Genomic DNA, 27,428 nt, shown 5'->3' with positions numbered 1-27,428 from the left:
GTAACTGTGCAGCATCGAGTCAAGATGGTCAGAAGAAGATGTTGGAACAGTGTTTGAGTACGAGCTGGGAAGTGGAACATTAACCATTTGAAGGGTCATCTTAAGCATTACCATGCATGCCACAAAGCAACCTTGAATCTGAAACTGCTATTTCTTTTTTTTTTTTTTTGAACTTTTTTTAACTTTATTTCATGTGCATTGGTATAATGATGTCGGATTCTCTTGAACTGGAGCTACAGACAGTTGCAAACTGCCATGTGGGTGCTGGGAATTGAACCCAGGTCCTCTGGAGGAGCAGTCAGTGCTCTTAACCACTGAGCCATCTCACCAGCCCCTGAAACTGCTATTTCTATAGCAGTTAGTAAGTGACTGCATCCAGTAGGTGCTTAAACAATGAATGGCACATGCTTGAATGGAGAACGGCACTATATAAAGGTGGAGTGGTGATATTTTGAACTGTTCCGTTTACCCTTAGCCCCAAGTACATATACACCTTAAATTCCCTGGGAAAGGCCTCCTCCTCCCTTCCTCCTAAGAGTTCTGGGAAGGAACGCCTCACCAGTGCCTTCACTGACCTGGGATGCCCTCCAAGATCTGAGTTGGGGCCAGAACCTAGGCACCCAGCCTCCCAGAGTCTAGTCTGGCGTCTACGGTAGCCACTGTGAACATTCTGAAGAGAATAATTTTGGAGGCTGGGAGCCATATTTTCAGATTCGATTTCAACCAAGTGTTTCCATTTAAGAAGCCCTGCCAAAAAGATAATGGAGACTTTAAAAAAAAAAAAAAAAGAGTGCTCTGTAAACTGTAAAGTGCTACCAAATGGTTAGTTATCTGAGGATCACTGCCAAGGTCAACAAATTGAAGCCTGGGTGTAGAGCCAGCTCTTCAACTGGAAAGGCTACGGAAAGGCTGGACATAGGGCCTGTGTTTGCAGAAACCAGGGCACACCTTCCTGTGTCCCCACCACGGATCTCTTCATCTATATGAAGCACAATGCATTTTCGCCCAAGCGAACCAGTGTTGATTTTACATCTGAACTAGAATCCATTTTCAGAACTCCTACTCCTGCCCGCTTTGCTTACCTTTTGGAAATGTTCCATCTACCTGACGGCGGGGCAAATGGCTCTTCCCAAAGTTCCCAAGTGTCTGAGTGCTCTCCTTCCATACTTCCCCCGCCCCGCATTAGCCCCCCCCCGCTGCGTTACAATTGAGACGAGCTCTGGCTTTCAAACCACATCCTTTCGCCCTCAGACACCTCTTTGTCATCTAACGGCTGAATGGGCCTTGTTCCTCTAACTTGGCTGGTGAGAAGGGACCCCACGAAGAATAAACTTCACATTTTCTGGCTTCCTTATCCCAGCATCCAACACTGGCAGGGCAGCAGTGTTGGGTGACCTCTGGCATTAGGTTAATGATCTGGGTCGGAGCCTGGGCTAGATAATGAGGCTGCACACAATGGGGAGATGCCTGTCAAAGCTTCATCACCAGGAATCTGAGCGGTGACGGAGAGCCCCTTTGTCCTGCACACCCTGCCCCCGGTCCCCGGAGCATCTTTCCTTCATCCGTGGAAGCTAATGGGTTTTATGTGGCATTCATTCACTCTCGACGAGTTCCCATGAAAGCGGCTCCGTCCCACAATCAGTGTCGGCTGTTTCTACACTTAAGGGCTTGGAAAACAGCGAAAGAAAAGATAGTAGATAACTTACAGGAAGCCTTCTGTTCGGGGCCTGAAAAGGCTCTACTTTGCTTCTCCTCTGCGCTAGGAGTCTGGAAGGCCCCAAGTTAAAAGTGCATTAACAAGGATGCAACAGGGATCCTGCGCACAAGCTGCTGCCGAACTCTGCCAGCGACTTCCCTCCACGTTTCTCAAGTGTTCCATGTGTGGCATTACGGGTACCAATCATTCCCCCCTCAATAGTAAGAGGTGGACATGGACACAAGATACCTATTGTTACACAACTGGAAAAAAAAATACAAACTAGTTCTTTTGAGGGACTACCATCAATAAAATACTTTACTCGTCCAAAAGAAAATGAGGCAATGATCTTCGTGCTTACAAGTTTTCAAACTATCAACCAGAGGGGCTGAGCTAGAAAAAAAAATGCTGCGACTCAAAAAGTAAAAAGCCCGGGCAAGCTAATCTTTTCACACAATCCAAGGTTCAAATGAATCATCCTTTAAGGAGAGAAAATTACTGAGTGGTCCTGGGGGCAAATTTTGCTCACCTTTGTGTTGCGGTGGAATTTCTGCCTCCAACCCCTTGGATCAGATTTGTTGTTTTGTTTTTTGCTTTGAGACAGGGTTTCTCTGTATAGTTCTGGCTATCTTGAAATTCACTCTGTAGACCAAGTAGGTCCCATAGATCAGATTGTTTTGTTTTTCCCCTAAGACAGGGTTTCTCTGTGTAACAGCAGTAGCCGTCCTGGAACTACTTCTTGTAGATCTTAGCCTCGATCTCACAGATCCACCTGTCTCTGCCTCCCGAGTGCTGGGATTAAAGGTGTGCGCTACCACCGACCGCCTGGCTGTGGATCAGATTTTAAACCCTTCACTTCTTTCTACTCCATCACCCATTAAGGCTAAATGTTGAAGACAGGGGTAGGCGTAGGCAATTGAGGGGCTCTTGCTTGCTTGAAAATGAGAACACCGAGCAAGGGAAAGAAAGAGGCAGGGGCACGTAAAGGAAAGCGAACTTCTTTATTGTACACAGTACAGAATATAACGCAGCTCAGCAGGATGTACACAGCCCTGCGCAAGGGGGGTATTTCAAATCAACTGGCGGGTTAAAGCCTTTCTGCACTGTAGACTTTCCACACTCTGGAAAAGAAGCGAACGAATGGAACAGCCCCCACACCCTGAAGGAAACATCTATCTGGGGGGGGCACATGAGTCCAGTGGGAATGCAAATGACGCTGCTGTCCTGTGTCCCGTGACAGCACAGGCTGTGCAGTCACAGCAGGGGAGGGGCAGCTCAGGTTACAGAAGGTTCTTTTCATACCCAATAAAACAGCATAAACATGGGGGAAAAAAAACCAACAGAAAAACCCCAAACCAGTAGAAGGGAGGAAAAGAAAACAAACAAACAAACAAAGCAATCTATACAGCATTTACAACAAATAAATCTCGAGCTGGCTGGGTAAAACTCGCATCTATGTATAGGCTATGTGTAGATTAGAAAGCTATAAATATCCTCTAGGAAGAGGCCTTTCATTAGCGCACAATGCTAATTAAGGCCCAAGCTTCAGGCTTGACACCTCCGAGGGTTGACTAGCTTTCAAGAGGAAAACCTTGGTTTCCCATAGCTATAAAAACGCACCCCTCGTCCCTGTGGCTCTTCACAAGGATGAGAGGGCTAGGAGTGCCTCACTGTAGGAGAGCAAAGCCTGTCCCCCACACAGTCAGTTCTGTGTCCTGCACAAGAGGAACACCCTTAATGCATGTGGAGTGTCAAGAACAAGAGGCCCTTGTCAACCGGGCGGCGAGCCACAAGATACTGGCGCTCCCCGGTGACTCTCCCTCCACGCCGGACCCAACTTTCACACATCTTCAGTTTGGTTGTTTAAAACATTCCCGATATAATACAGCAATCAGAATAAAAATGTAAAAACGAGAGTAGCAGGAAGCCAGAATGCGAGCTAGCACGGTCTTACCTGCCCGTGACAGGTAAGTTTCAGATCCAAGGGAACCATTATGCAGGGGTGAAGGACCAAAATGGAAAAAGAAAGCCGAGATGATGCCTATACAGTTCCCACCAGGTGACCAGTTGTTAAATGGACATGACGTGTAGTATATACATCTGCTTCCCAGAGAGGGCAAGTTAGTGAGCAAGGAGAACTATACACAGAGAGTCGAAGCTGTGTTCAGGCTGCCCTGCACACTTCGAGAATGTACAAACCAGGTGTAATGTTTCAAGAGGTTGTCTGGTGCACAGCGCACCAAGCAGGCTTCTACATGGCGAAGGGAAGCCCCAGCAAAGCCCCTCTTAAGCTGCAATGTCTTCGTAAGTGGGCACGGCCCTGCCTAAGGGACATAGTGCAGTTACCAAAAAGTTTTTGTTTTTTGTTTTTTTTGCTTTAAATACCAAAACTACAAAAATCAGTTTATAGAAACTGTTTTCTTTTTTTTTTTTCCAAAACAACCACCAAAACAAAATGATCCCCCTAAATCAAAGCGAAACAAAATACTGTCAAGTGTTAGTCTTTCTTCTAAAATGAAAGCCATCCACACTCAGCCATGTGACTGGGAGGAGAGGGGCTTGATCTACTTGGTGACCACTCTGGCTGAAGGCTCAAGGGGAGCGGCGGTCAGAGAACCATGGAGTGGCTAATAGCCGCCCCGGCCCCCCCCAGTTCTGGGCTAAGGGGAAACATTTCAGACCGAGCTCCAGGAGTTTTGTGAATTTCAAGCCTTAACGATCCAAGCCTCCCCAACCGAGCCTTCGACTTTCCTATGGGTGTGCGATTTCTTCCATAGAATTGTGCAAGTCAAAGCCCTTCTATGTAAAGGCATTAGTAGTCCATGGTCATGGCGGATTGTCATACACTCGGTCCCCTTTCGTGGGCGCTAACCTGAACAAGGGACTGCTCTGCACATGTTGTCCACAATGGCAAGGAGGCTCCACTCTCACCTCTTCTCACGAAATCTCATCAGAATCACCAGTCACGTGGTGGTTTTTCTGTCTCTCCCTGTCCCCACTCCCTAGCCAAGGTTATTTGTCTTTAAGGGTGTCAATCCAGAGACGGCGTGGGTTCTCCAGATAATACTCAGAGGGCAAGCTTTAGGAACAGCCAAGGACACAAACAAAACCACTGCCCTCATTTGCCTGAATGGGGGCTGCTAGCTCTAGGGTCTGGCCACTCAGCCATTTGGAAACTTAGTAAGCGAAGCCTTCAGCATAGGGGAGGCTGCTGCAGCGATCCATGTCCAGGAGGTAAGCAGGGTTGTCTTCGAAGTGAGTCAGTGGCAGGGTGTCCTCGTCGTTGAGGGGACATTCTGACTCTGCCTTCAGGAAGGGACGCTGATTGTCTGGGAACGCCATGGAGAAAAGCGCATCCGGGTCGCAGACAAATTTGTAGACGTACCGTTCCCCGGCCACCTGCACGAGAGCACACAACGCAAGACTCAGCCGGGACAAGGTGGGGGGGGGGCTCGAGCAAAGACATCTTTAAGAGGCCAATTTCTCAGGGAGTCAAGAACGGAGGGGCTAATTAGTAGCTGATTATTCCAATGGCGTCTCAGGGACCTATTACCTGCCAAGGGCTTTGTTGACACCATAGTGCAGTATTATAGAAGAATTTCAAATGCAAGCCTGCTAAGTTCTTTCAGCAGCAAGCCTCACTCTGAATTACAGTGACAGCGTGGGCAGCATGGTTGGGACTAAAAGACACAATGCAGATGACAGACCCACATTTCCAATGACCCCCAAAGCTTACAGTTTTCGCAGGATGGATGTGCTGTTTTGAAGGGTTCGGAGCCCCTTGCTACTTTTCCCTTTTATGTGTGTGTGTGTGCACATCTGTATGTGCAGAGGCCCACGGTTGAGACCAGCAGCCTTCTTGATCACTCTTCCACCTTATTCTTCGAGGCGGGACTCTTCAATCAAACCCACAGCTTGCTGAAATAGCTTTAGAGCAGCGGAATTCTGAGGCTGGAATCACAGGGGAGTCCTAGACCCATGTACTATTTATCTGGGGATCTGAACTCCAGCCCTCTTGCATGGAAAAAAAAAAAGTTAACCACTGAGCACTCTCCCAAGCCTGGGTTAAGAATTTGATTAAGACAGCTTCTGTGGACCTAAGTCTGTTCCAGGCTCCAAACTCTGCTTCTGACACTTGCGCCCATGCACGGGTCTACTGAACTGGAAACTCACTATGCAGCTCAGGTTGGCCTTGGGCTTAAAATTCCCCTGCCTTAGTTTCCACACACATCTGCACTTGATGACAGCACAATCCAAAGGTCTTGGTTACTCCAGGACCTTGTCATGCCGCTAGCCCAGGCTCTTTTGGTTTGACAGTAACAGCGAGAGAAGGAACAGGCTGAACTGTCAGGCACTGCAGGACCACAGCTACGATTCCTGATTACGTAAGCACACCAATACTAAAACACCCCAATGGCTGGGTTAGCCCAGATCTGTCATTCTGCTGAGCTCTCACACCGCAATGTAACAGAAGTTCGGACCCTGCTCCCCAGCCTTGGGCTGAACTCGGCTGCAGCTGCAGGTGCAGCCACAGAGGCAGAAGGGCAACCAGACATCCCAGAGCCCTGACAGCTGATCCTCGGCGGCACTTCTTCCAGTCACCAGCGCACATCTGTGTCAGCATTCCCTGGCACTCTGATACATCAGGGGGCCATGCTTATCAGCACCGAGAATACAAGCACCAAAGCAAGCCCAGGGGCAGCAGATGGATACAATTAATCATCCTGATTATTCGTTTGTTCATTCATTCATTTATGTAGGTATTTTAGTTTTTATTTTTTTATTTTTAAGGTGGAGTCTTCACGACGTAGCCAAAGCTAAACTGAAACTCACTATGTGCTCAGGTTAGCCTTGAATTTAAAATCCTCCTGCCTGAGCACTGGGACAGCAAGTCTGTACTACCAAGGCTCTCTCTATATCCTGCTCTTGGGTGAAAGGCACCACAACAATCCAAGAGCAGCATGGCTTCCATCGCCGGTGTCATCGCTGTCTCAATTCGATTCCACGTAGGAACGGAGGGCACGAACCCCCTTTGTCACCTACAGACCGCCTTGCCTTTAAACCACCTCATTTAGCCACGGCTATAATAAAGCAATGGGAACACATTCTTATCACATAGAGACTTTCAGGTCTATTATCCTGAGGTCGGACCAGAGCCCTGCATTTTCACTCTAAGGGATAGGATATGGCAAAACAGGCCACCACTAAAGAAGATCATGATATGAACCTGCCAAAGCCACACTTCTGGGCTTTCCTATACTCAGAAATCAAGGTCTCTTTGTCCTTAGTTCTAAGTTACTGTGCCTAGAATCACACCCCTTCATATTTGATCTGGAGCTCTGGGACTAACTGAGGAATGACATCACTCGCAGCGGTTTGGACGGGAAACGCACCTATAATCTCAGGCATCTGCACGCTTGGTCCCTAGTTAGAGGCATCATTTGGGGAGGCTTAGGAGGTGTGGCCTTGTGGGGCGAGTGTATAAAACTGGGGAGGGGCTTTGAGGTGAGCTCTTGGCTTCCATTCCTGCCGCACTGCCTGCCATTCCCTGCCATCATGGACTCTTCAACCCACTGGAACCATGAGCCCAAATAAATCCTTCCTCCTATATGCTGTATTAGTCATGCTGATTTTTTTCCTCTTCCCAAGACAGGGCTTCTGTGCATAGCCTTGGTTGCCCTGAAGCTGACTCTGTGGACTGGGCTGGACTTGAACTCACAGACCTGCCTCTGCCTCCGGAGTGCTGGGATTTGTGTCACCACCACGCAGCTTGGTCGTGACGTTTTAATCAGAGCAACAGAAAAGTAACGGCTAAAACACTTTTCCCTGTATTGGAGCTGTGATCTGATATTAAGCGGGTTGGGGGAGATAAAAATCTCCTAAAAATGACTGTAGGACAGTGGTACAGATTAACTGGTAAAGGCTGAAAATACTCCAAGTTCTTTTTAAAATTAAACTTTTAAGTATTAAATGCTTCTTGTTCTATGCATTTCAGAGAAGGATACACAATCTGTGTCATAAAGGCAGACCCACTGTGTAAATGTTAGACTCTGGGGAGACGTACAGCACATATGTGCTACTGAAGAAAGGTATGATCAGTCCTACCTTCCACTGATCAAGGCTATTTTAGGGCTGTGGTCCCTTAACCCTATCCTAATGAGGGCTCTGTAGTGGCTTTTCCAAAATAGGCTTTATTTTCTATTCTCAAAGAAAAAAAACCTCGTGCTAAATGACTGCAGCTGATATTTGACAAATTTTGGGGTCTCTTAAATTACAGGTTTGTACTGGTTTGAAATAGAAACAGATGCTGGGTGGGTAGTGGCTCACGCCTTTAATCTCAGCACTCGGGAGGCAGAGACGGGCAGATCTCTCTGAGTTCGAGGCCAGCCTGGTCTACAGAGTGCTTTCCAGGACAGGTTCCAAAGTTACAAAGCGAAAGCAAAAACCCTGTCTCAAAAAACAAAAACAAAAAACAAAAACACAAACAAAAAAAGGAGAGAGAGATATTTTCTATTTTTCTAACTCATTGAAAGCGTTTCTCACTGTAATGACAACAAAGTAGATCGCGGTGTCCCAAATGTTTAAACAACTAAGGTTTCCAGCTCCATGGAGTAGAAATCTTAGGTCGATTCCTTCATGTGCCCCTTTACATATACAACAGCAGTTGGCACAAGTGTCTGAGTCTTTTGTAACCAGAAGCAGTGTGAGAAGAGTAGAGGAAGCCTATTTCCTCCTGTGTCTGTCACACAAAACTTCTGTCGTACACTCAACATTAAAAGCACTCATAAAAAAAAAAAAGTGTCCATTTTAAAACATGTGGACCCGAATGTATGTTATATGTATCACGTGTACAGTACCGGTGGAGGTCTCCCAGACTGGAGTCACGGAAGGCTGTCAGCTGTCTGACGGGGGGTGCGAGGATTTGAAGTCAGGTCCCTGGAGAGCAGCAAGAGTTCTCAAATGCTGAGCCACCTCTCCAGTCCTAAAACTACTTTAAATATCCTATTTGTCTCTTTTCTATTTTAAGTTTTCGGAGACAGGATCTTATGTAGCCTGGGCTGGCCTAGAAATTGCTCTGTAGGTGAAACTGGCCTTGAATTTCTGATCCTCCTGCCTCTACCTCCCAAGTGCCAACAATGTAGGTATGTGCCACGCCACCTTATAATTCCTGTCTTTTTGTGTTTTCTAGGTCCTCTTCTACCATAGACTCACTTACGAGGCTCACGGTTTCTTCTGGTCACTGTCAATGTCCTCACTGCTGAGGCTAGGGACACTTTCTCGGGGTGTAAGCGTCTGCGATTGCTCACCTTCTGCATGATGCCCTTTTCATAGTAATAGCGTAGGGAGCGGCTCAGTTTGTCGTAGTTCATGGCCGGCCGATTCTTCTGGATGCCCCAACGCCGAGCAACCTGAAACAAGAGAGCAAAGATGCAAACACATTCCCAGGGTGACTGTTCTGTAACTCAACAGTTCCGGCTGATGACGGCTTCTCTCACTTGGAAAGTAAAGTGTTTAATTCTCTCAAGATCAAATAGTAAGCAAAGGTGATGATTCGGCCACGGTTCTTGGGAGGCGAGACCTGGGGGTAGACGACTCCTAACACTGTAAGACTGTAGAAGACTTGGTTAGCATCCCAGAGGAAACCGGCTCTCCACTATTTCTCCATTTATGAATTATTGACCAATACTCACGGACCATTAACATATTGCCATTAAGTGCTATGGTTTCTGTAGCAGTCAATAAGGAATAATTAGAACGGTCATTCCTGAAACATTAGGAACATGTTAGTGAGCTGCTAATGGGCCTGCAGAGCAGAAGTTCAATTCTAATAAGATTGGAAAGGGGCTGGGAGATGTTTACTTATTGCAGCTCATGGACTAAAGGGATTCAGGTCATTTCGGCCTCCTGCCATCCCGCCTTCCCTCCCCGCAGACCTGCAGGACGGGCAGTAAAGCAAGCACACAGCACCATTATCCATTTAATGAAAAATTAACAGGGCTTCTCACACAGCTTTAAAGTGCATTACAGCAACCCGGTCCACTTGAGGTGCAGGGATGGGGAGATGTAATTGGAGCTTTGGGCAAAGGCGCTACAGCAGGGGAATTTCCTGCTGGACTCTACTCAATTATCAGGGCAGCAAGTTCTGATCTCTACCATCTAAACTTTCACAGTCCCACTTAGGAGGGCAGCCGTCAAGGCAGATCGACCGCGGAAACATGAGATGTCTGATGTCTTCATTTCAGTCACCTTTGGAAACTTCAAGAAAGACCACCTAATGACACCCTTTTGATGTTTTTCTAAATTGTGTTATTTGGAGACGGGAATCTCTCTATATAGCCCAGGCTGATTTTGAACTTTCAATCGTCTCACGTCTGCTTCCCAGTTGCTTAGATCATAGGCACGCACCACTAACCCCAACTGGCTCTTCTGAGACAAGAGCAGTTCACATCAGCCATTTGAGGGGCAGGGGTGTGACAGAAACTCCTCCTGACTTCAGGATTCTAAAATGATCTCTAGCCAATACCAGAGACGGTCTGGGAAGAACTCGTCTGTCTTAAATATACCAGAGCAATCCACCACCTATGTTTCTACTTTGCCCTGAAGAAATCCCAAGCAAGTTCAATTTCTGCTTGTTGTTTAGTGTCTCTCAGGCAACCACAAATCTTGGATCTCCCCATTGTTCCATTTTTTTTTTTTTAAAATCAGTTCAAGTCTAATGTAGAAAGGAAGGAAGGAAGGAAGGAAGGAAGGAAGGAAGGAAGGAAGGAAGGAAGGAAGGAAGGAAGGAAGGAAGCCCCAAAGGCAAAACTTAGTGAAAACCGAATCCTGGTTAGCAGCCATTTTTATTTGAGACAGGACCTTATTATGTAGCTGTGGCTAGCCTGGAACTCACTAAGTAGCCCAGGTTGGTCTCAAGTCACCGAGATCCACTTATCTCAGCCTCAGAGGTGTTGGGATTAAAGTTGCGTGCCAATCCATCTGGCAAAGGTAAATATTTCAGATCAATGAAAACACTGGTAAGAAGAGAAATTTGCTAAGCTCATCTCAGTCCTGCAAGTCACACTCTGGAGCTAACTGTCAACCTGCGACAGGGAGTGTCAAGGCAGCTGGGCGGTAGAAAACGACTTTGCCTTGTCTTCCTTCGGCCTGAGCGGTGACCCCTTTGCTGTCGGCGCCTGCGACAGCTTCCTGGAGAGAGGCTTCGTGCACGTGCAGATTCCAAGCTGCCCTGGTAGCTATAGCTACTGACTCATCCTCCAGGCTGGTGCCCTGTGATTCAGTGGCCTCGCCACACTGCTCCCTCTACAGCGATGTGTGATGCAGCTGGAGGCTTGGTGTCCCTATTTGGTGTTAGGAGGAGCAGGCGAGAGCACACTGCCAGCTCGCTTCTTCCTTCTGCTCCCCAAGTAGTAAGTTATAGAATATACATTTCGGGAGCCGAGGCTAATGGCGGGGTGGGGGGAGAAGGGGGACCTCACCTATTCCTCTTCTAAGAGTAAGCGGTCACAAAACAAGGTGTGGTTCTTCCTAGCAGCCCAGCCTCCCATGGTATCGTTTATCTGCCCCATGTTCAACAAACAACCCTGCCCCCCAACAAATATTCATATTAATGCAGATTCACAGTTAAAATGGCTCCAGATTAAAGCCGAGTCAGTCATAATTGAGAGGGTGCTAAGCTGGATGACTATCAAAAGCCATTTGATTAGGGGGCCTGCCAAAACGCAGCTCTACAACCACAATTTCCATGCACAGTGTAATGGATATTATGGATAATTACCCAGAGTGCACTACTCAGCCACACAGCTGCCTACAATTACACCCCCAACAGCTTCCTCCTCGGCTTCACCCTTTAAGCTCCCCCATGACAAGTTCTTACAGCTTTCCCTGGGAGCTGGTGGTATCTTCCTGACATTAGCAAGGACAGGGCCGTCACAGTTACACAAGGCGTGGGGGGGGGGGGAAATCAAGCACTGTGCAGGCCAAGGCTCAGGGCTGCAAAGATGTCAAAGGGCCCTGCATCAGGAAGCATGAGCATGCCAGGGACCCCAAGGCTGGCAGTGAAAAGCAGTTCCTCAAGAAACAAGGCTGGGGTGGCGGGGTGGCTCGGTAGGCGGAGGCATCTGCTCCCCTGGACTGGATCTTAAGGACTCACATGGTAGAGAGAGAGAGTTCACTCCTGTGGGCTATCCCCTGATGCAGCACATACAAGCGTACATGCGCTGCCCCCACAATAAAAATGCATCATTGCAAAACAAAAACAAAACAAGAAACCGCAATAAAGACTGCTGCTCCGTCAACAGAGAGGCTCAGGGCTACCATAGGCTTTACCCAGGAGACTTGGAGCCGCTTGGCATTTATGAGCATTCTGGGTTAATATTGGTTCCTTCATTAAAGTAAGAAAGCAGGGGCCCTCTGCCATCTGTCCATCATTTTCCTGACCGCTGGCAGGAGAGCGGAAGATTCAATAACAGCCTTACTGAGGTTCATAACCAGGTTTACCTGCAGCTGGACAGCCTGTGCTCAGGCCCGAGGCGGTGGCAATAAAGCCATAAAAGCTCCTGTTTGTGAATGAGAGGAATCAATAAGGGCTGCCCACACGGACAGGCTGCCTCCCATTTCCAAAAGCCTCGGTGAGTCAGGGGATCGGCTTATCACCAAACCCTGCGTTAGCCAGACCACCCTATTAGGAAAGCAGGGAGGAAGGGGTAGCCTATATGGGGCAGTGGCCCTCCAGCACGGCTGGCGGCTCAGGCTCCATCTCCACACAGCTGAGCCCAATCAGAGGCTGTTTGTAGTACTCCCCGGTGAGAGCATGTCTGTGAATAAACAGGAGACAGGGAATGCCACAGACGTGTGTGCACACAAGTGTGTACGTGGTGCTGTGCGCACAGGGAGGCCCGAGATCCAAGAAACATGTCTTCCTCAACTGTTCTCTACCTTTTGAAATCAAGTCTCTTTATCCCTGGAACTCATCCATCTGATGAGGCTGGACAGCCAATGAGCTCGGGGGAGCTGCCTGTCTTCTTTACTCAGGGATTACAGATGAGTGGTGCTCTGTCTGGATGCCCCAGGGGTGCTGGGAATTCACACTAGAATTGCCAGTTTGGGTGGCAGGCACTCTGTATATAAAACTCATGTTTTATACTACTTTAAATGAAGCCTGCCTTATCTGACCAATGCAGGATGTCCCAAGTTTCTATTCCATGTTTTCTTCTTCTTTTTCTATCCCAGCCTGCAGACCACGTCCTTCTTGCAAACATACTGTCAGGCTGTTGCCTTCTGCTGCTAACTCTGCAATCCTTAATGGAATGCATCCCAAGAGGGCTGTTCCCATTTCTATTGTACCAACTCAGGGGCAGCGGCTGCCTAATCAGGCACTATTAAAGAAGTGTATGTCAGCCGGTGAGCGTGTGTATGTGTGTGTATCTTTTCCACCTACATTTTTTAAAACCCTAAAGCAAATGGAAAAGAAAATCACTCCCTTTGGCCTGGGATGCACTAATAACCTGGTTTAATTCCCTATGTTGTGTGTTCAGGAAGGGGTCCTCTGGGGGCATTGTACTCACTGAAGACAAAGCAGTGTGTTCAGCCTTAGGTCTTTCTGTTAAAAGTTCTGGGCAAAGTGATGGTAACAATGTTTCCTTTTTGGAGGGAGACTCAATGGAGAAAAAGCTTCCATAAAATTGGGCTGACAGGCAAGTCTGTAATGCAGCAGTTATTAATCTACAGGTTGTGACCCCTTGGAGGAGGGGTGAACGACCCTCTCAGAGTGGTCACCTTAGACGATCTGAATACCAGATATTTACATTATGATTCATAAAAGCAGCAAAATTACAGTTATGAAGTAGCCATGAAAATAATTTTATGGTTGGGGGTCACCACAACACAAGGAACTGTACTAAGGGGTCGCAGCATTAGGAAGGTTGAGAACCACTGCTGGAGAGTACTTTCTTAAGTTAGTGACAGGCATGGGAGGGTCCATTTCACAGCGGGCAGGGACACCCCCAGGCTGATGGTGCTGGTTTCTATCACTGTGGGCAGGGACACCCCCGGGCTGATTGTCCTGGTTCCTATAAGAAAGCAGGCTGAGCAGCGCTCCTCCATGGCCTGTGTCAGCTCCTGCCCCAGGTTCCTGCCTTGACTTCTTTGGATAATGAACAGGGATGTGGAAACATAAGCCAAACAAACAACAAAACCCCACAAAACCAAACCCACCACAACACAACCAAACCCACCACAACAAAACCCATTTCCTCCCCAAGTTGCTTTGGTCATGGTGTTTGATCACAGCTGCACGGCAATAAATACTTTAAAGCCATTTAGAGACATGTGAAGTATGTAGTGGGGACAGTGAGATCCTGGCAACCCGAGTTTGATCCCTGACGCCCACACAGAGGAGGGAACTGATATCCCCTAAATGGTCCTTGGTCTTACACACATGCCACAAGTTTAGTGCAGGTGTTGCATGCAGACAGACCCACATTCAACAAATGCATGTTAAAAGGGAAAGAAATATGTAGTAGGATAAACGCATCACACAGTATGTTCATACAGCCTCAGTTGCAGGCTGCAACAGACCAGGGGTGAGAGCAACAGGTTGTAACACACGGTATGTTCACACAGCCTCAGCTGCAGGCTGTAACACATGGTATGTTCACACAGCCTCAGCTGCAGGCTGTAACACACGGTATGTTCATACAGCCTCAGCTGCAGGCTGTAACACACAGTATGTTCACACAGCCTCAGCTGCAGGCTGTAACACACGGTATGTTCATACAGCCTCAGCTGCAGGCTGTAACACACGGTATGTTCATACAACCTCAGCTGCAGGCTGTAACACACGGTATGTTCATACAGCCTCAGCTGCAGGCTGTAACAGACTAGGGGTGAGAGCAACAGGCTGGAGCAGACTAGGTCTGAGTCTATGCTGCAGAAACAGCATCTCCAAAGCATTAAAAGGAAGAACACAGTCAGTTACCATGCCTTCACCTCTCCCTTTTTTTCTTCCCAGGAGTGTTAAGATATTTTTCATGTTCTACAATGAACCCTGCCTGTTCATTTGGCAACATGCAGAAAACTGACCCACCGATGGGAAGAACACTGCTGCGCCCACCAGCCGGAGAGAGGACGAGAAGGCAGCGCACACTTGAAACACAAAAGCCTCACTCACTCACATCCAGCATCGGCAGCGGTGGTTTAAACGAGAAACTTGCCCCCCGGGTGCTCAGCTGTGGAGCTGTTTGGGGAGATTCCAGAGGCATGGCCTTGCGGAAGGAAGGACATCTTTGGAGATGGGCTCTGAGGTTTCACAGTCCGGAGCCGTTCCTGGTGCTCGCTCTCTTTGCTTCATGTTAATACCTGAGCTGGGAGTGCTGAGCTGCTTTCTCCTGCCACCATGCCCGCAGCCTGCTGCCCTGCCACCCCACCTCAGCAGAGTCTAGCCCTCTCTAAGTGTCTAAACAAACTCTTTTATACGTTTCCTTGGTCATGCCGTTTCATTACGGCAGCAGGAAAAAAAAGAAGGAAAGACGCCCAGACTCACCTCTTCAGGTTCGATCAGCTTAAATTCCATGCCTCGGCCAGTCCAGGCAATGAAGTGGGCATTGGCTGGGTCATCAAGAAGGGTGACCAGGAACTGCCACAGCTGAAGAGAGCCTCGCCTCTGGTAAGGGGGCCCCTCTCGATACAGGGTGGGCTCCTGCTTGACCTTGCCTGCAGGGGACAGGGTCCACATGTTATCATTGGGGTTGGAGCTTCTCAGGGATGTACACAGCAAGCACTGGTTTCCAGGGGCGGCACTGAGCTGGGGATGGCGTCTTACCTTCCAGTCTCTCAGGCACCACGCAGGTGTCATCAAAGTATAGCCGGGGATCCTTTTCATACGTGAATCCTGAAAGTTAAAGGAGAAAGACCACACTGTCGAACATCCTGTGCTGTATGAAAAACTATGGCGTTAAGAACTAAAGCGGCATTCTTTAACATAACCTAGAAACATAATTATTACCATCATCTGTGTGCACGGTGTGTGCGGGGGGGGGGGGGCATGCGGAGGTCAGAGGGTAACTCTCTGGGGTCAGTTCTCTTCTCTGACCTTTTACAAGGAAGGGCTCTGGGACTGAACTCTCTCACTGGCCCACATCCTTTTCTTTTCGGTTCCTAAGTTCTCCTATTGTACCTATGCCAGACTGAATTTTCAGAGACTTCCAAAGGACCCAAGCATTCAAGTTCTGATGTCACTGCCCTGGCCTCAGTGAGGGCTGCATCAGTCCGTGCTACCAGGGCCCAGGCTGCAGGAACTGCTGAGTCACGTAGGTTCTCTCAGATCTTACAAAGTTTGGAGGGGCCAGGGTTGCTATGACCAACTTGTCTATTCCGGTCACTTTGGCTAGCTTTGCTTTATTTGTGTATAGTGTTGCCATTTTCCTTTCAGCTAACAGTAACTCCATCTTCCCAGCAAGCTTGTCCAAGCTATCCATACACTTCACGGGTTACAGCAAAGTAGAGTAGGGAAAGAAGACGGGTAAAGATGCAGGCCTGCAGGAGATCGGAAGAACAGAGTAACTTCAAACAAGTGTGGATCACTGTCCCCAAACGCAGCAGAAGAAATCAAAGCTTTCCTCGTGGTAGAGCTGACAAAGAAATGGAAACTGTGCAGTCTGAAGAAAAATGTCAAGAATGAAACAGCCGAGACACACAGTGAAGGGGCCATGGGAAGGGATGGCCACACATCCTCCACATGCACACGGCTGGCCTCTGCACATGCACACGGCTGGCCTGTGCGCAGTCTGGACTGCCAGGTGGCCTGCCTCCCACGCCGCAACAAAATCTGTGGTTCACACCCACGGCAGCTAACCACTCCTGTTCTCTCTGCCTGAAAGGCATTAGACTTGGTGTACAGTCCCTCAGCTCTCGGTTCATCTCTGGCTTTGTCTCTGATCCCTGGTTGGTTTATCTGACTGCCCTGGTTGATTCACCTGGCTGAAGGTTTGGTCTGTGTGACCTAGATGTGCAGAGGGGACTCTCTAACATGAAAACCCCACAGGTTAAGGAGCCTGGATGTAATCCCTTTCCTGTTATCCTTGGCTTCTTTGGATCACGAGAGGGAACATCTTGGCAAGCCTGGCACCATCTTAAAACACAGGGGCCTAGAAAAACAACTTTATTGTTTTGATGTTTGCGGCATTCATCTTTCTGTCTTTAGCCTCGGGCATGATTTTTCAATGGTTTAGCAGCACCACATAGGGACTGGAGAAATGGCTCAGTGGTTATAAGCACTGGCTACTACACCAGAGGACCCAGATTTGATTCCCAGCATACACATGGTGATTCACAACCAACTGTAGCTCTAGTTCTGGGGAAATCCACTGCCCTCTTCTGGTTTCTTCTTGTATGCCATGCACGTGGTACATAGCCATATATACTCAAAATTTAAAAAAGAAGTGTATTTTATTGGCTTTTTTTTTTTTGTCTGATTGACTCCACTAAAAATTTAAGCCACATACCATGCTGATGTGAGCAGGGACTAAGAACAGTCACGGACCTTATTCTCATTAGTTTATAATGTATATCAGATTAAAGCAGGAAGCAGATAACAGAAGAACAGGAAACAAATGACATAGTATAGCATAGGGATTAAAGAGTGCAGGCTCTAGAATGAGACAGGTTGGCCCCACTTAGTTGTATAACTTCGAGTAAATCAATTCCACTGTGTTCAAGTTTCCTTGCTGGTACCGTTAGGAGGATTTAATGACTTAATGAGTTTTCTGCTCTATCTTCTCAACAGAGTGTAAGCATAGCTTCTGGTCCGCAAGCGTGAAACAAATAACACCTAAGGAGAAACAAACGTAGTGGCAGACTGTGAGAAGCACTGTTGAGAGACTGCATGCTCCTGTGTCAGGTGTGGAAGGCTCATGCCCTCCACCCCAGCGCTCTGAAGGCAGAGGCAGGTGGATCCCTTTGAGTCCCACGCAGCCTAGGCTACAGGATTAGCAACGAGACTGCCTCAGAAACGATCAACCAACCAAGTCACTCTGAATGATAGCATGATAGCTTTAACCTTGACATCCCCTGCCACGGAGTCAAAAACTCTCAAGGATAGGGTCCTATCCTGTGCATTTTAGTGTTCTCACGGCACCTTGCACATAATAAGTGTTCAAGCAATATTCGAGGTACCACAAGAGCTCCTGACAGTTTAAGCAAAGAATGTAGACATGGTCTTGTGTAGCAAGGTCTACCCTGAACACGCCACATAGCTGTGCATGACCTTAGAACCCCCACCTCCCAAGTACCTAACACCTGGCAAACTGACTTTTATGACAAGCTGGTGTACTTCATGCTATCAGCAAGACAATTCCTCATGCGTCATGCCTTTGCCCTCAGCTGCCAGGAGGTGATATATTTCCCACCTTCCATATGTGTTTTGCTACCCTGGTGTTGTTTAAATGGCCTCATTATAAAGCCATCAGCAGTGAACTGCTTTCCGGCTTACACGCCCGTCACACCTGTCACACGTGCCCCGCTGTTCTCAGCCCTGTCCTCTAAGGGAAAGAAAATGCATCCACAACCCCACCAGACACTAAAGTCTTATTGTTATAAGGAACATCATTTGGGAACGTTCTGTGGTTTCTAGTTATTGCCACATGAGGTCCTCTAACACACCTGGAAGAGGTTTCTGGTTTGAGCACTAAAGTTAGCTGAGCCCGCATCTGCAGTTATTTCGGTTGTGGCCAGAACCATCTAATCACCCAAATAAAGGCGCAGGAAGGAAGAGCCTGCTTGAAGGGTGAAGTGGAAATGAAAGACTCGCAATATCACACAAGGATTCCAGGTGAGTACCCGAGGCAGGCCGGCTATCACAGCAATCAGAGATGCCAATCAGAAGCGCTTGTTTTGATTAACTGTTTCCTAGGTATCTGTGGTCAGGACGGCGAAGGAAGGGGAGACAAACTGGGCCAAGATAATTTAGAGTAGTTTAAAACACTGGTTTTTTTCAAATTGACTTTTTTTCTCCCCAATGTGTGCGGTCAACTGGGCAAAGGAATAGGTTGGAGGGTGGAGGGTGGAGGTGGCTTCACAAGATGGTTGTGTGTGTAGTAAGCAACCCAAAATCTTACTAAAAATATTTCCCTTAAGAGCATGCTCTTTGCTAAATGTTGTAATTATACAAAATGTGTGCCTCCCTCTCGTCCCTGCTCTCTCTGCAAGTGCTCGGTGCAGACATCAACAGCCTCAACAGGAACAGGGAGGGATCTGGAAGCAGCCTGCACAGCTGTGTCTACACAGCCAGCGGGCCAGTAGACAGCCTGCCCGCCCAGGTCTGGACACTCGCTGAGACTATCACAAGGCACACAGCAGGGAAGAGGCCCTGGTCTTGCTTAGCCAGGGGGAAGCCCCTGGTCAACTAGTCGCTTGCTTTTGTTAGTTTGTTTGTTTTTGTTTTTTTTTTTTTTTCCATACAGGGTTTCTCTGTGTAGCCCTGGTTGAAATGAACTCACTCTGTAGACCAGGCTGGCCTCGAACTCAGAGAGCTCTGCCTGCCTCCTGCGTGCTGGGGTTAGAGGTGTGCACCACCGCCACCCAGCTTCAACGAGTTACTTGTAAGAAACAACCAATGCTTTCTGAGCATCTAAAATGCCACAGATGGGTGGTCATAGGCTCATGTACATGGGCTCTCACCCTGGAATTTGGGGGTCTCACAACTTCGGATAAAGCCTCATTTCCAAACTTTAATTTAAAAGTCCCCCTCAGGCGAGCCTAAGGTAGAGCTGAGGTTGAGGTTTTCAAAACTGAAAAGAGAGACTTCTGGGCTCCATGTTGGAGCTTTTGATTCAATAGCTACACTACGTGGTTTTGCGTGTCAACTTGACACAAGCTGGAGTCATCAGAGAGGAAGGAGCCTCAGCTGAGGAAATCCCTCCATGAAATCAAGTTGTAAGGCATTTTTTCAATCAGTGATCCACAGAGAAGGGCCCAGGCCATGGTGGGTGGTGCTATGCCCAGGCTGGTGATCCTGAGTTCTGTAAGAAAGCATGCAGAACAAGGCATAGGAAGTAAGCCAGTAAGCAGCTCCCCTCCATGGCCTCTGCATCACCTCCTGCCTCCAGGATCCTGCCCTGTTTGAGTTCCTGTCCCGACTTCCTTCAGTGATGAAGAGCAATGTGGAAGTGTAAGCCAAATAAAATAAACCCTTTCCTCCCCAACTTGCTTTTTGGCCAGTGTGTTTGGCTTACAGCAACAGGAACCCTAACTAAGGCAGGAGCTCTTGGGAATATGTCAATCCAGACTCTAAAAGGGAAGCTGTTGCCACCAGTCTGGGGAGTCAAGAGCTCCAATGTCTTTATGTGGATGGATGTGTCTGACAGAAATGAAACATACTTCAAGAGAGTCACTCTATGGAAGAGTACACTTCCCTATCTCCGCACTTGGAAAGGAGGTCCTGACTCCGCTGCGCTGCCAAGAAGAGCAACTTCTAGCCCAGTGTAGACCTCTCGGCCCCACAGGGCTCCTTCCCATCACATGAACGGCCTGATCTGCCATTGTCAACCATTCATGCAGGAGCTATGCACTCTGCAAATGCTCCTCGCAGCTCTGACAGCTCAATTATCCTCCTCCCACACTGTGACCCCCTCCCCGGATTCCCATCCATTTACTTCTTCAAACAAGTGCTAAGACTTAAAAGTTGGCAACTACACACTGGATACAGACAGCACAATGCTGGCCTTCATGAAACCTGGCAGTAGACACCTCAAAAATGTCTTGGCCCTTTCACCCAGAAGGGTCAGGAATTTAGCTTCAAGAAGTAATCAAGGAAACATGGAAAGACTTAATTAAATGAATATTCATTTATAATTATTTTGCTGAGGTACCTGTGAATATTTAAAATTTAGCAAGAAGGTCATAGCCAAGTGCACCCTCACACAGGACGAACTATGCAGCCACCACGGAAGAAGCTGCTGAGAGACACGCGATCTGGGTGATTATACTGGACAGATATGGACAGAGACGAAGGTTGGGTTCTTGGCCCTGAGGGGCTTGTCTCAAAATGTGGGGTCTACCGCCTTCTAAGCCATATCATTTAGAGCGAATCTTGTGACCTCTTGGAGTTTCAACGGCTAATAACATCCATCCTACAGGACTGCTAGATGATCAAATGTCTCGCATGCAAGTAAACGGCTTAAGAAAGGGCTGGGGACGAGGGAAGCACGCAGTGAATGAAGGACTCCTGCTAAAAGACTCGGTGAAAGAAATCCTGACCGGATTTGTACAGTTCTGTATAGATGTATGCACAGAAAAGCAAGTTCATGAATTTCTTTGGATAGCGAAACCTGAATTTTATATTCTGTACCTTATAGTCTATGCTCTCTAAACCATGCGTCATCCATATTTATTGCTAACAGAAAGAATAAGCTATGAAGGTTTGTACTGTGAACAAAAGTAGCAGACAAGCAAAGGAAGGTTCTCCAGAATGCTCGGATTCCAGCTCCTTTCTGATCATTTCCTTGAGGCTATGTGCTGCAGGATATCTATGCATCTTCTAAAAACTCTACGCATTACGTGAGAGGGCATACTACGTCAGAGGACAAGTTGCCAGAACTACTTCTTCCACCCCGTGGATCCTGAAGAAACTTGTGCCGGGAGGCTTGGCAGCATCTCTGACGCTGAGCTCTGTGTTTGTCAAGGATGACCTTGAACTTCTGGTCCTCCTGCCTCCACCTCTGAGTGCTGAGATTATAGGCGGTGCCTCCATGCCTGGCTATGTGCTGTGCTCACAGCCTTATATAGAGCATTTTGATTGGTAGGTGGACACTCTACCAGCCAGGCTACACCCTTGCCCAGCATCTTGACTGCTTTGTATACTGTTAGTCCAATTAGCTTAGTGTTCTGAAGGATAAGGTCACAGATCCAGCTCTGCTCACCGTTCTTGCCCCTAATTAAAAGTATCTCAGACCAGTCAGTCAGTTCTAAAGGGACTGCGGATTGGAACCTGAACAGACAGCGTCCAACGCTCATTCTTTGTGTATGTGGTTGTTTGAAACCTTACATCTGGAGGTCAGAAGTCAATGTCAGACATCATCTATCACCTTCACCTCATTTTCTGGAGGCAAGGCCTCCAGAAAGCCAGAGCTCACTAACTGGCTAGATCGGCTAAACCTTAATGTGCATTTATTCAATAAAGTTCAAGACATTGATTCACGCTTGTCAGCAAATCACTTCTTTTTCTCCTCCTAGCTATCCTTAGTTTATCCAATGAGAAAACACCTCTGTCGTGCCCTGTAGTGTTTTGTACACAGCAGACCCCTGCAGAGTCTTCGCAACTGTCCAATTTCCACCCCTTCCTGCGAGCAGCCAGCTCGCTCTCCAGCCCTCTCAAGGCCTGAAGAACTGTGACTTCCCTTTCAACAAACATCCATTACATCACCATTACGATGATGCGCTACCCACTCAAACTAAGGGAAAAGCAGAAACGCGCCCTACAATTCTTTCCCAAGATGTCTTTAAACCCATGTAAAACCTCCTGTCCTGAGACCTAAGGGCCCAGTTTAGGCTGACACAGCAGGAAACATAGAAACCAAGTTCCCTTTTCTTCCTGTTGTCCCAGGGACTCTTTGCACAGGGAGGGCCACTGCCATTCACAAGGACGACAGCCTCAGCGCTTAGGCGGCTGGCTCACAGTAACTGCCGATTCCTATCACTCAGCTCTCAGACGCAGGAGCTACGGAAGGCCTAACCACTGACCTCAGAGCTCAGTTTGGAAACAGAGTGATTCTAAGTTAAGCATATGCATTACCAAAAAAAACTAAAAGAGAAAAAAGAAGAGGAGGAAGAGGAAATCCTCCAACTTCCCCGTGTGTGGCGGCACATACGGACCCTGCCCCCAAACAAATTAACTGTGAAAGGGCAAAAGCGAGCTCCTTACCTTCATGGTTGCTGGAGAAATACCCCCCTCTCATGTAGGACGACTGGCAGTTAGGCACTTCTGAAAGGGAAGCACAGACACATCCATAACTGTTCCTACAGAACAGCAGACAGTATGTCGGGCAGCAAAGCCCTTAAACCCCATGCTTCAGGGCCATGCTGTTTATCTCTTGTCAACTTAACCCAAATCAGAGGTACTTGGGAAGAGGGACTGAGCATCTAACTGTCTCTGTCAGACTGGCCTGTGGGGCATTTTATTGATTAACGATTGGGATGGGAGGGCCTGACCCACTGTGGGAAGTGCATATCCGAGGCAGATCATCCTGGAAGTGTGTAAGAAAGCAAGCTAAGCAAGCCATGAAGAAAAAATTCAAGCCAGTAAGCAGCGTTCCTGTGACCTCTAGTGCAGTTCTGGCTTTGGCATCCCTCAATGGTGATGGACAGTGTAATCCCTAAGCCAAACATACCTAACCCTCAACCCCACTCCCTGCACCACCAAGCTGCTTTTCATGAGTGTTTTATTACAGCAACTAAGAACAACCAACCTCCAACAAAGAGCAAGTCTTTGGGGCCTTGTTCTGTGGAAGGGTACCATGCTAACAAACAATATGGTAAACACTAGGACCCAACACCTGCAAGCAAGACCGCATCAGCCGTTGCAGGAGAAAGAAGAGAGAAGCTCTGTCCTCATCTCGCTCATTTCAGAAGCCAGTGAAGGACTCCTCTGGCGAGAAAGCTAACAGTAACAGGAGAAGTCGGCTTTCAAAGGGGCTTTTGGATGGATGGGGTGGGGAAGACGATCGCTTTAGACCTCTCCCTGTCTGCTCCTTTGGCCAATTCTGCTGCCGGAGATGAGGGTATTTAAGGCCGAAGGGATTAGTGGAACTAAAGCGTTTGAAGCCAGGATGAGAACTGGCAGGGTGGGTACTGTAGTTTGGCAAGCATGTTTTCTCCATGTTGGATCTGCTATGCTGAAACTAAACCACACTCGAGCGATCTCGTCTTCAAGTCCCATGAGAAGAGAGTGACCTGGGAGCACACTGGAAAAGGCTTCCGATGTGAAGTTTGCTTTTCTTCAAGGCAATGAAATGAGACCAAAAATGGTTGAAACAGATAAAAATGTCAATGCGGAGGGGGGCAGCGCTGAAGAGATGGCTCAATGGTTAGGAGCACATACTGCTCTTCCAGAGGACCTGAGCTTCAACTCCCAGCACCCACATCAGGCTCACAGTCACCTACAACTCTAGCTCCAAAGGATCTGACACTTGTGGTCTTTGGAGGCACTCACATACACTGACAGAAGCACAGAAAAAAAAAAAAGATATATATATATATATAAAAACATTTATTTTTTAATAAGTATTATAAAATAAATGAATAATTATATGTGTGTGTGTCAATGCTAGCCCCAAAGGGTAAATTTACCATCATGACTTTCACCAGCAGCTATTTTTCCATCACAATGTGGTAAGTTTCTCCCTTAGCCCACCTTCTCAATTTCACCCCAATGAGTTTCTACCCAAATGGTGCAATCTATGTGTTCTCTCAGAGACCAAGACCGATTCTATACCCCACTCTACCCACACGAGCCATTCAGCTCCAACCTTCCAAAGGGGCTTAAGGAAAGTCCACAGTGAAAGGCAGAACGCCTAACAGCCAGGAAAGACGGGGAGCGCTTCAGCGAAGGGGGGAAACGTGTCCTTATACCTCCAGCCTGCAAAGTTCCAGGGTCTTTCCTCTCAGGGTCCCAATGGGTCTGGCCCACAAGACAGAGGAAGAGAGGCCAGACAGCCTCTTCATACGCTGAAGCTTCTAGGCAAGCAGCAGCGACCCTCACAGGACACCTCTACCTGGGTCTGCTGTACTGACAACAAAGCCACAACATATGAAAACGCAAACTGTGTTCCATGTGTCCAGTGCAATTAAGTGTGAGCCCAGCAATCCTCGGCCTTGACTCAGAGGTATATTTTATACACTTCAGTTTTTTGTTTGTTTGTTTTTGGTGGTACTGGGCATGGAATCCAGGATATTGTATTCTATATACTGAGCTGCACACCAACACCTGAAGGTAATTCTTAACGATTACCTAAAGCATTGCAGACAATGGACTCAATACTGATCAGACAGATGAATTTGAGAATATAGAAGCCAATACAATGAGTTTATGCTAACCTGAGTCGGTGCAGTAATCTCGGGGTTCCTGCTTGATTCCCATTGGTGACTGGAACCCATGTGCTGGAGGACCAGGCATCCCAGGGACCCCATGTTCATAGAGTGGGTCATGGTATTCCTGCTTGAATCCCTGAAGGGGTGGGGGAGCAGCGGGGACAATAGGCTCTGACATCTGTCGGTGGTAGCTGGGGCGATTATCTCCAGGAACTCCTGACTGAGGAGGGAAGGGGTGGCAGGGTTCAGACAGCTGTCGCTGAAATCTGGAAGAAGGAAAAAATTGTATTGTTTAATACAAAATGAATACTTACTATGATTCAGCATTGGAGATTGGCCACACATCTGGTTTAAAGAGATGAATTTCTAAGTTAGGAAAGTATGTTGTTCGTTATTAATGTGTGTATGTATATGGACACGGGTGGGTGGGTACATGTGCCATGGCACACATATGAACATCAAGGATCATTCTGTGGAGTCATTCTCTCTTTCTGCATTTACATAGGTTCTGAAGACTGAACTCAGAGCATGCTGAGCTTATATAACATGTACCTTTAATGGCTGAGTCATCTCACTGGCTCCCGAATTAATTTTGAAAAGAACTAATGACTTACTTGGCATGGGTGCATACCATAAAACTACCATAATTACAATATAAGATATGAAAAGTCAACTGATAGATCAAAGAAACCAAATTTTTAAAAAAATTAAGAACTGTCAAGAATATTGCAAAATAGACTTTTACCTGTTAAATTAAGCATTTCAAATGTGCAAGGAAGGTTAGATTCCATTTTATACTACATTCTAAAGTATCGTAAGGCTAAAAGATTTCATACTATAAATATATATGAGGACTTACACAATTCAGGGGTGAGAGAAAAGTTATACTAACATCAGAAGCCATCAAGATAAACACAGATATGAAATCAAAAGTAAAACACAAAAGTGGGAAGTGAAAAAAAAGTCACCTGTGATAGCCAGAAAATGCCAGAAACAAAATCAAGAGTAAAACTGGGAACATAGCAATGTTGACAAGGCTCTTACTTTTATCTGTTTGAGAGTCTCAGGATGACTCCAGATCCTCCTGCCCCAGCCTTCTGAATGCTGGGATTACAGGTGAGTATCACCATTATCTTTCAAAAGCTAACTGAAGATCAGTGTCTCAGTGTGGTGGTTTGAATGAGAATGACCCCCATAGGCTCATTTATTTGAATGCTTAGTAGGGAGTAGCACTACTTGAAGGCTTGCAAGGATCAGGAGGTGAGGCCTTGCTGGAGGAAGTATATATCACTGGGGGTGGGCTCTGAGGTCTCCAAAACCCGGCTAAGCCCAGAGTCTCTCTCCCATAGATCAAGATGGAGCTCTTGCCTCCTCTGCCAGCACCATGCTTGCCTGCCGCCATGCGCCCAGCCACGATGATAATGAACTGACACTGTAAACAAGCCCCCAATTCAACACCTCAACTTGTTAAGAGTTGCCTTGGTCATGGTGCCTCTTTACAGCAGAAGAGTGGGTAAGTCACTGAGTGCATGAGGCAGACGGGAAAATCAGTCATGGCCATAAATAAAAAGTTTATTAGTGATCATAAAAGGGGGCCAGAGAGAGGGCTTGGAGCACTTGCTACTATTCCAGAGGACTCCAATCAGTTTCTGAACCCTACTGGGCAATCCCAGAAGATTGGATACCCTCTTCTGGCTTCTATCCTGTACACAGAGGAAAGAGAAGAGCAGGGGAGGGGAGGGAGGGAGAGGAGAGGGGAGGGGAGAGGAGGGGAGGGGAGGGGAAGAAGAGAAAAAAGACCAAGTAGGCTAGTGAGATGTTTCAATGGGAAAGGCACTTGTCACAAGGATTTGGTCCCTGAGACCCACATGGTACAGGAAGCGAACTGATTCCTATAAACTGTCCTCTGACCACACACATGCTGTGTGGTGTACACACTCACACAGCAATAAATAAATATAATAAATATTTTTTTGACTAAAAAGGAAAATTACCTTGGGATCAGACTAACCAAGCAAGTAAAAGACCTATACTATGAAAAATTTAAAATATGTTAGAAAGAAACTGAAGAAGCCACCAGAAGATGGAGAGACCTCCCAGGCACATGGATTGGTAGGGTTAATATTGTGAAAATGGCCATCCTAGCAAAAGCAATCTAAAGATTCAAAGCGATCCCTATCAAAATTCCAACTCAAAAATTTTCAGATATTGAAAAAAAAATCTTAAAATTCACAGGGAAACAATAAAAACCCAAACGGCCCAAACAATCCTAAACAATGCAAACACTGTGGGAACTATTATCACTGCTGATTTCGGTGCTGGTCAAACTAGGCAGCTACACAGCGAATGAAGCTTCATCCTTGCCGCTCACCCTGCACACTGTCAACTCCAAATGGACCCAAGATCTCAACGTCACAGCCAAAACTCTGAAACTTCTAGAAGAAAAAAGTACACTTCAGGATACAGCCTTAGATAGGGACTTCCTAAATAGGAGCCAAATCATGCAGGAAATAAAACCATCAATCAAACGGGACTCCATGAAATTCAAATTTCTGTATTGCAGGAAGCTGTTGATGACGGAAGAGGCCATCAAATGGGGGGGGGGGTCATCTTTGCTAGGTCACAGCTAACAAAGATTAGTATCTAGAAA

General features: G+C 47.3%; 1 protein-coding gene across 3 annotated transcripts in view; it reads right to left on the bottom strand.

The window, feature by feature from the left end:
- Nucleotides 1–2,678: 2,678 nt before the first annotated feature.
- Nucleotides 2,679–27,428, bottom strand: part of Etv5 (ETS variant transcription factor 5) — a 64,808-nt gene continuing 40,058 nt past the window's right edge. For all 3 annotated transcript variants that reach the window (XM_085685351.2, XM_085685353.2, XM_048453842.3), the window contains 6 exons: nucleotides 24,785–25,044; nucleotides 22,614–22,673; nucleotides 15,519–15,587; nucleotides 15,240–15,409; nucleotides 9,004–9,105; nucleotides 2,679–5,095 (listed from right to left, as the gene is read on the bottom strand). In XM_085685351.2, the coding sequence (XP_085541477.2) occupies nucleotides 4,874–5,095; nucleotides 9,004–9,105; nucleotides 15,240–15,409; nucleotides 15,519–15,587; nucleotides 22,614–22,673; nucleotides 24,785–25,044 (883 nt within the window). In that variant the 3' untranslated portion in view covers nucleotides 2,679–4,873. The remainder of the gene's footprint in view (nucleotides 5,096–9,003; nucleotides 9,106–15,239; nucleotides 15,410–15,518; nucleotides 15,588–22,613; nucleotides 22,674–24,784; nucleotides 25,045–27,428) is intronic.

Source organism: Myodes glareolus, chromosome 2 (genome assembly GCF_982192425.1).
Source record: "Myodes glareolus chromosome 2, mMyoGla1.1, whole genome shotgun sequence".
In the NCBI taxonomy this organism is placed as follows: Eukaryota; Metazoa; Chordata; class Mammalia; order Rodentia; family Cricetidae; genus Myodes; species Myodes glareolus.
The sequence above is the reverse complement of the archived record's forward strand: the minus strand, read 5'-3'. Positions and strand labels throughout refer to the sequence as shown.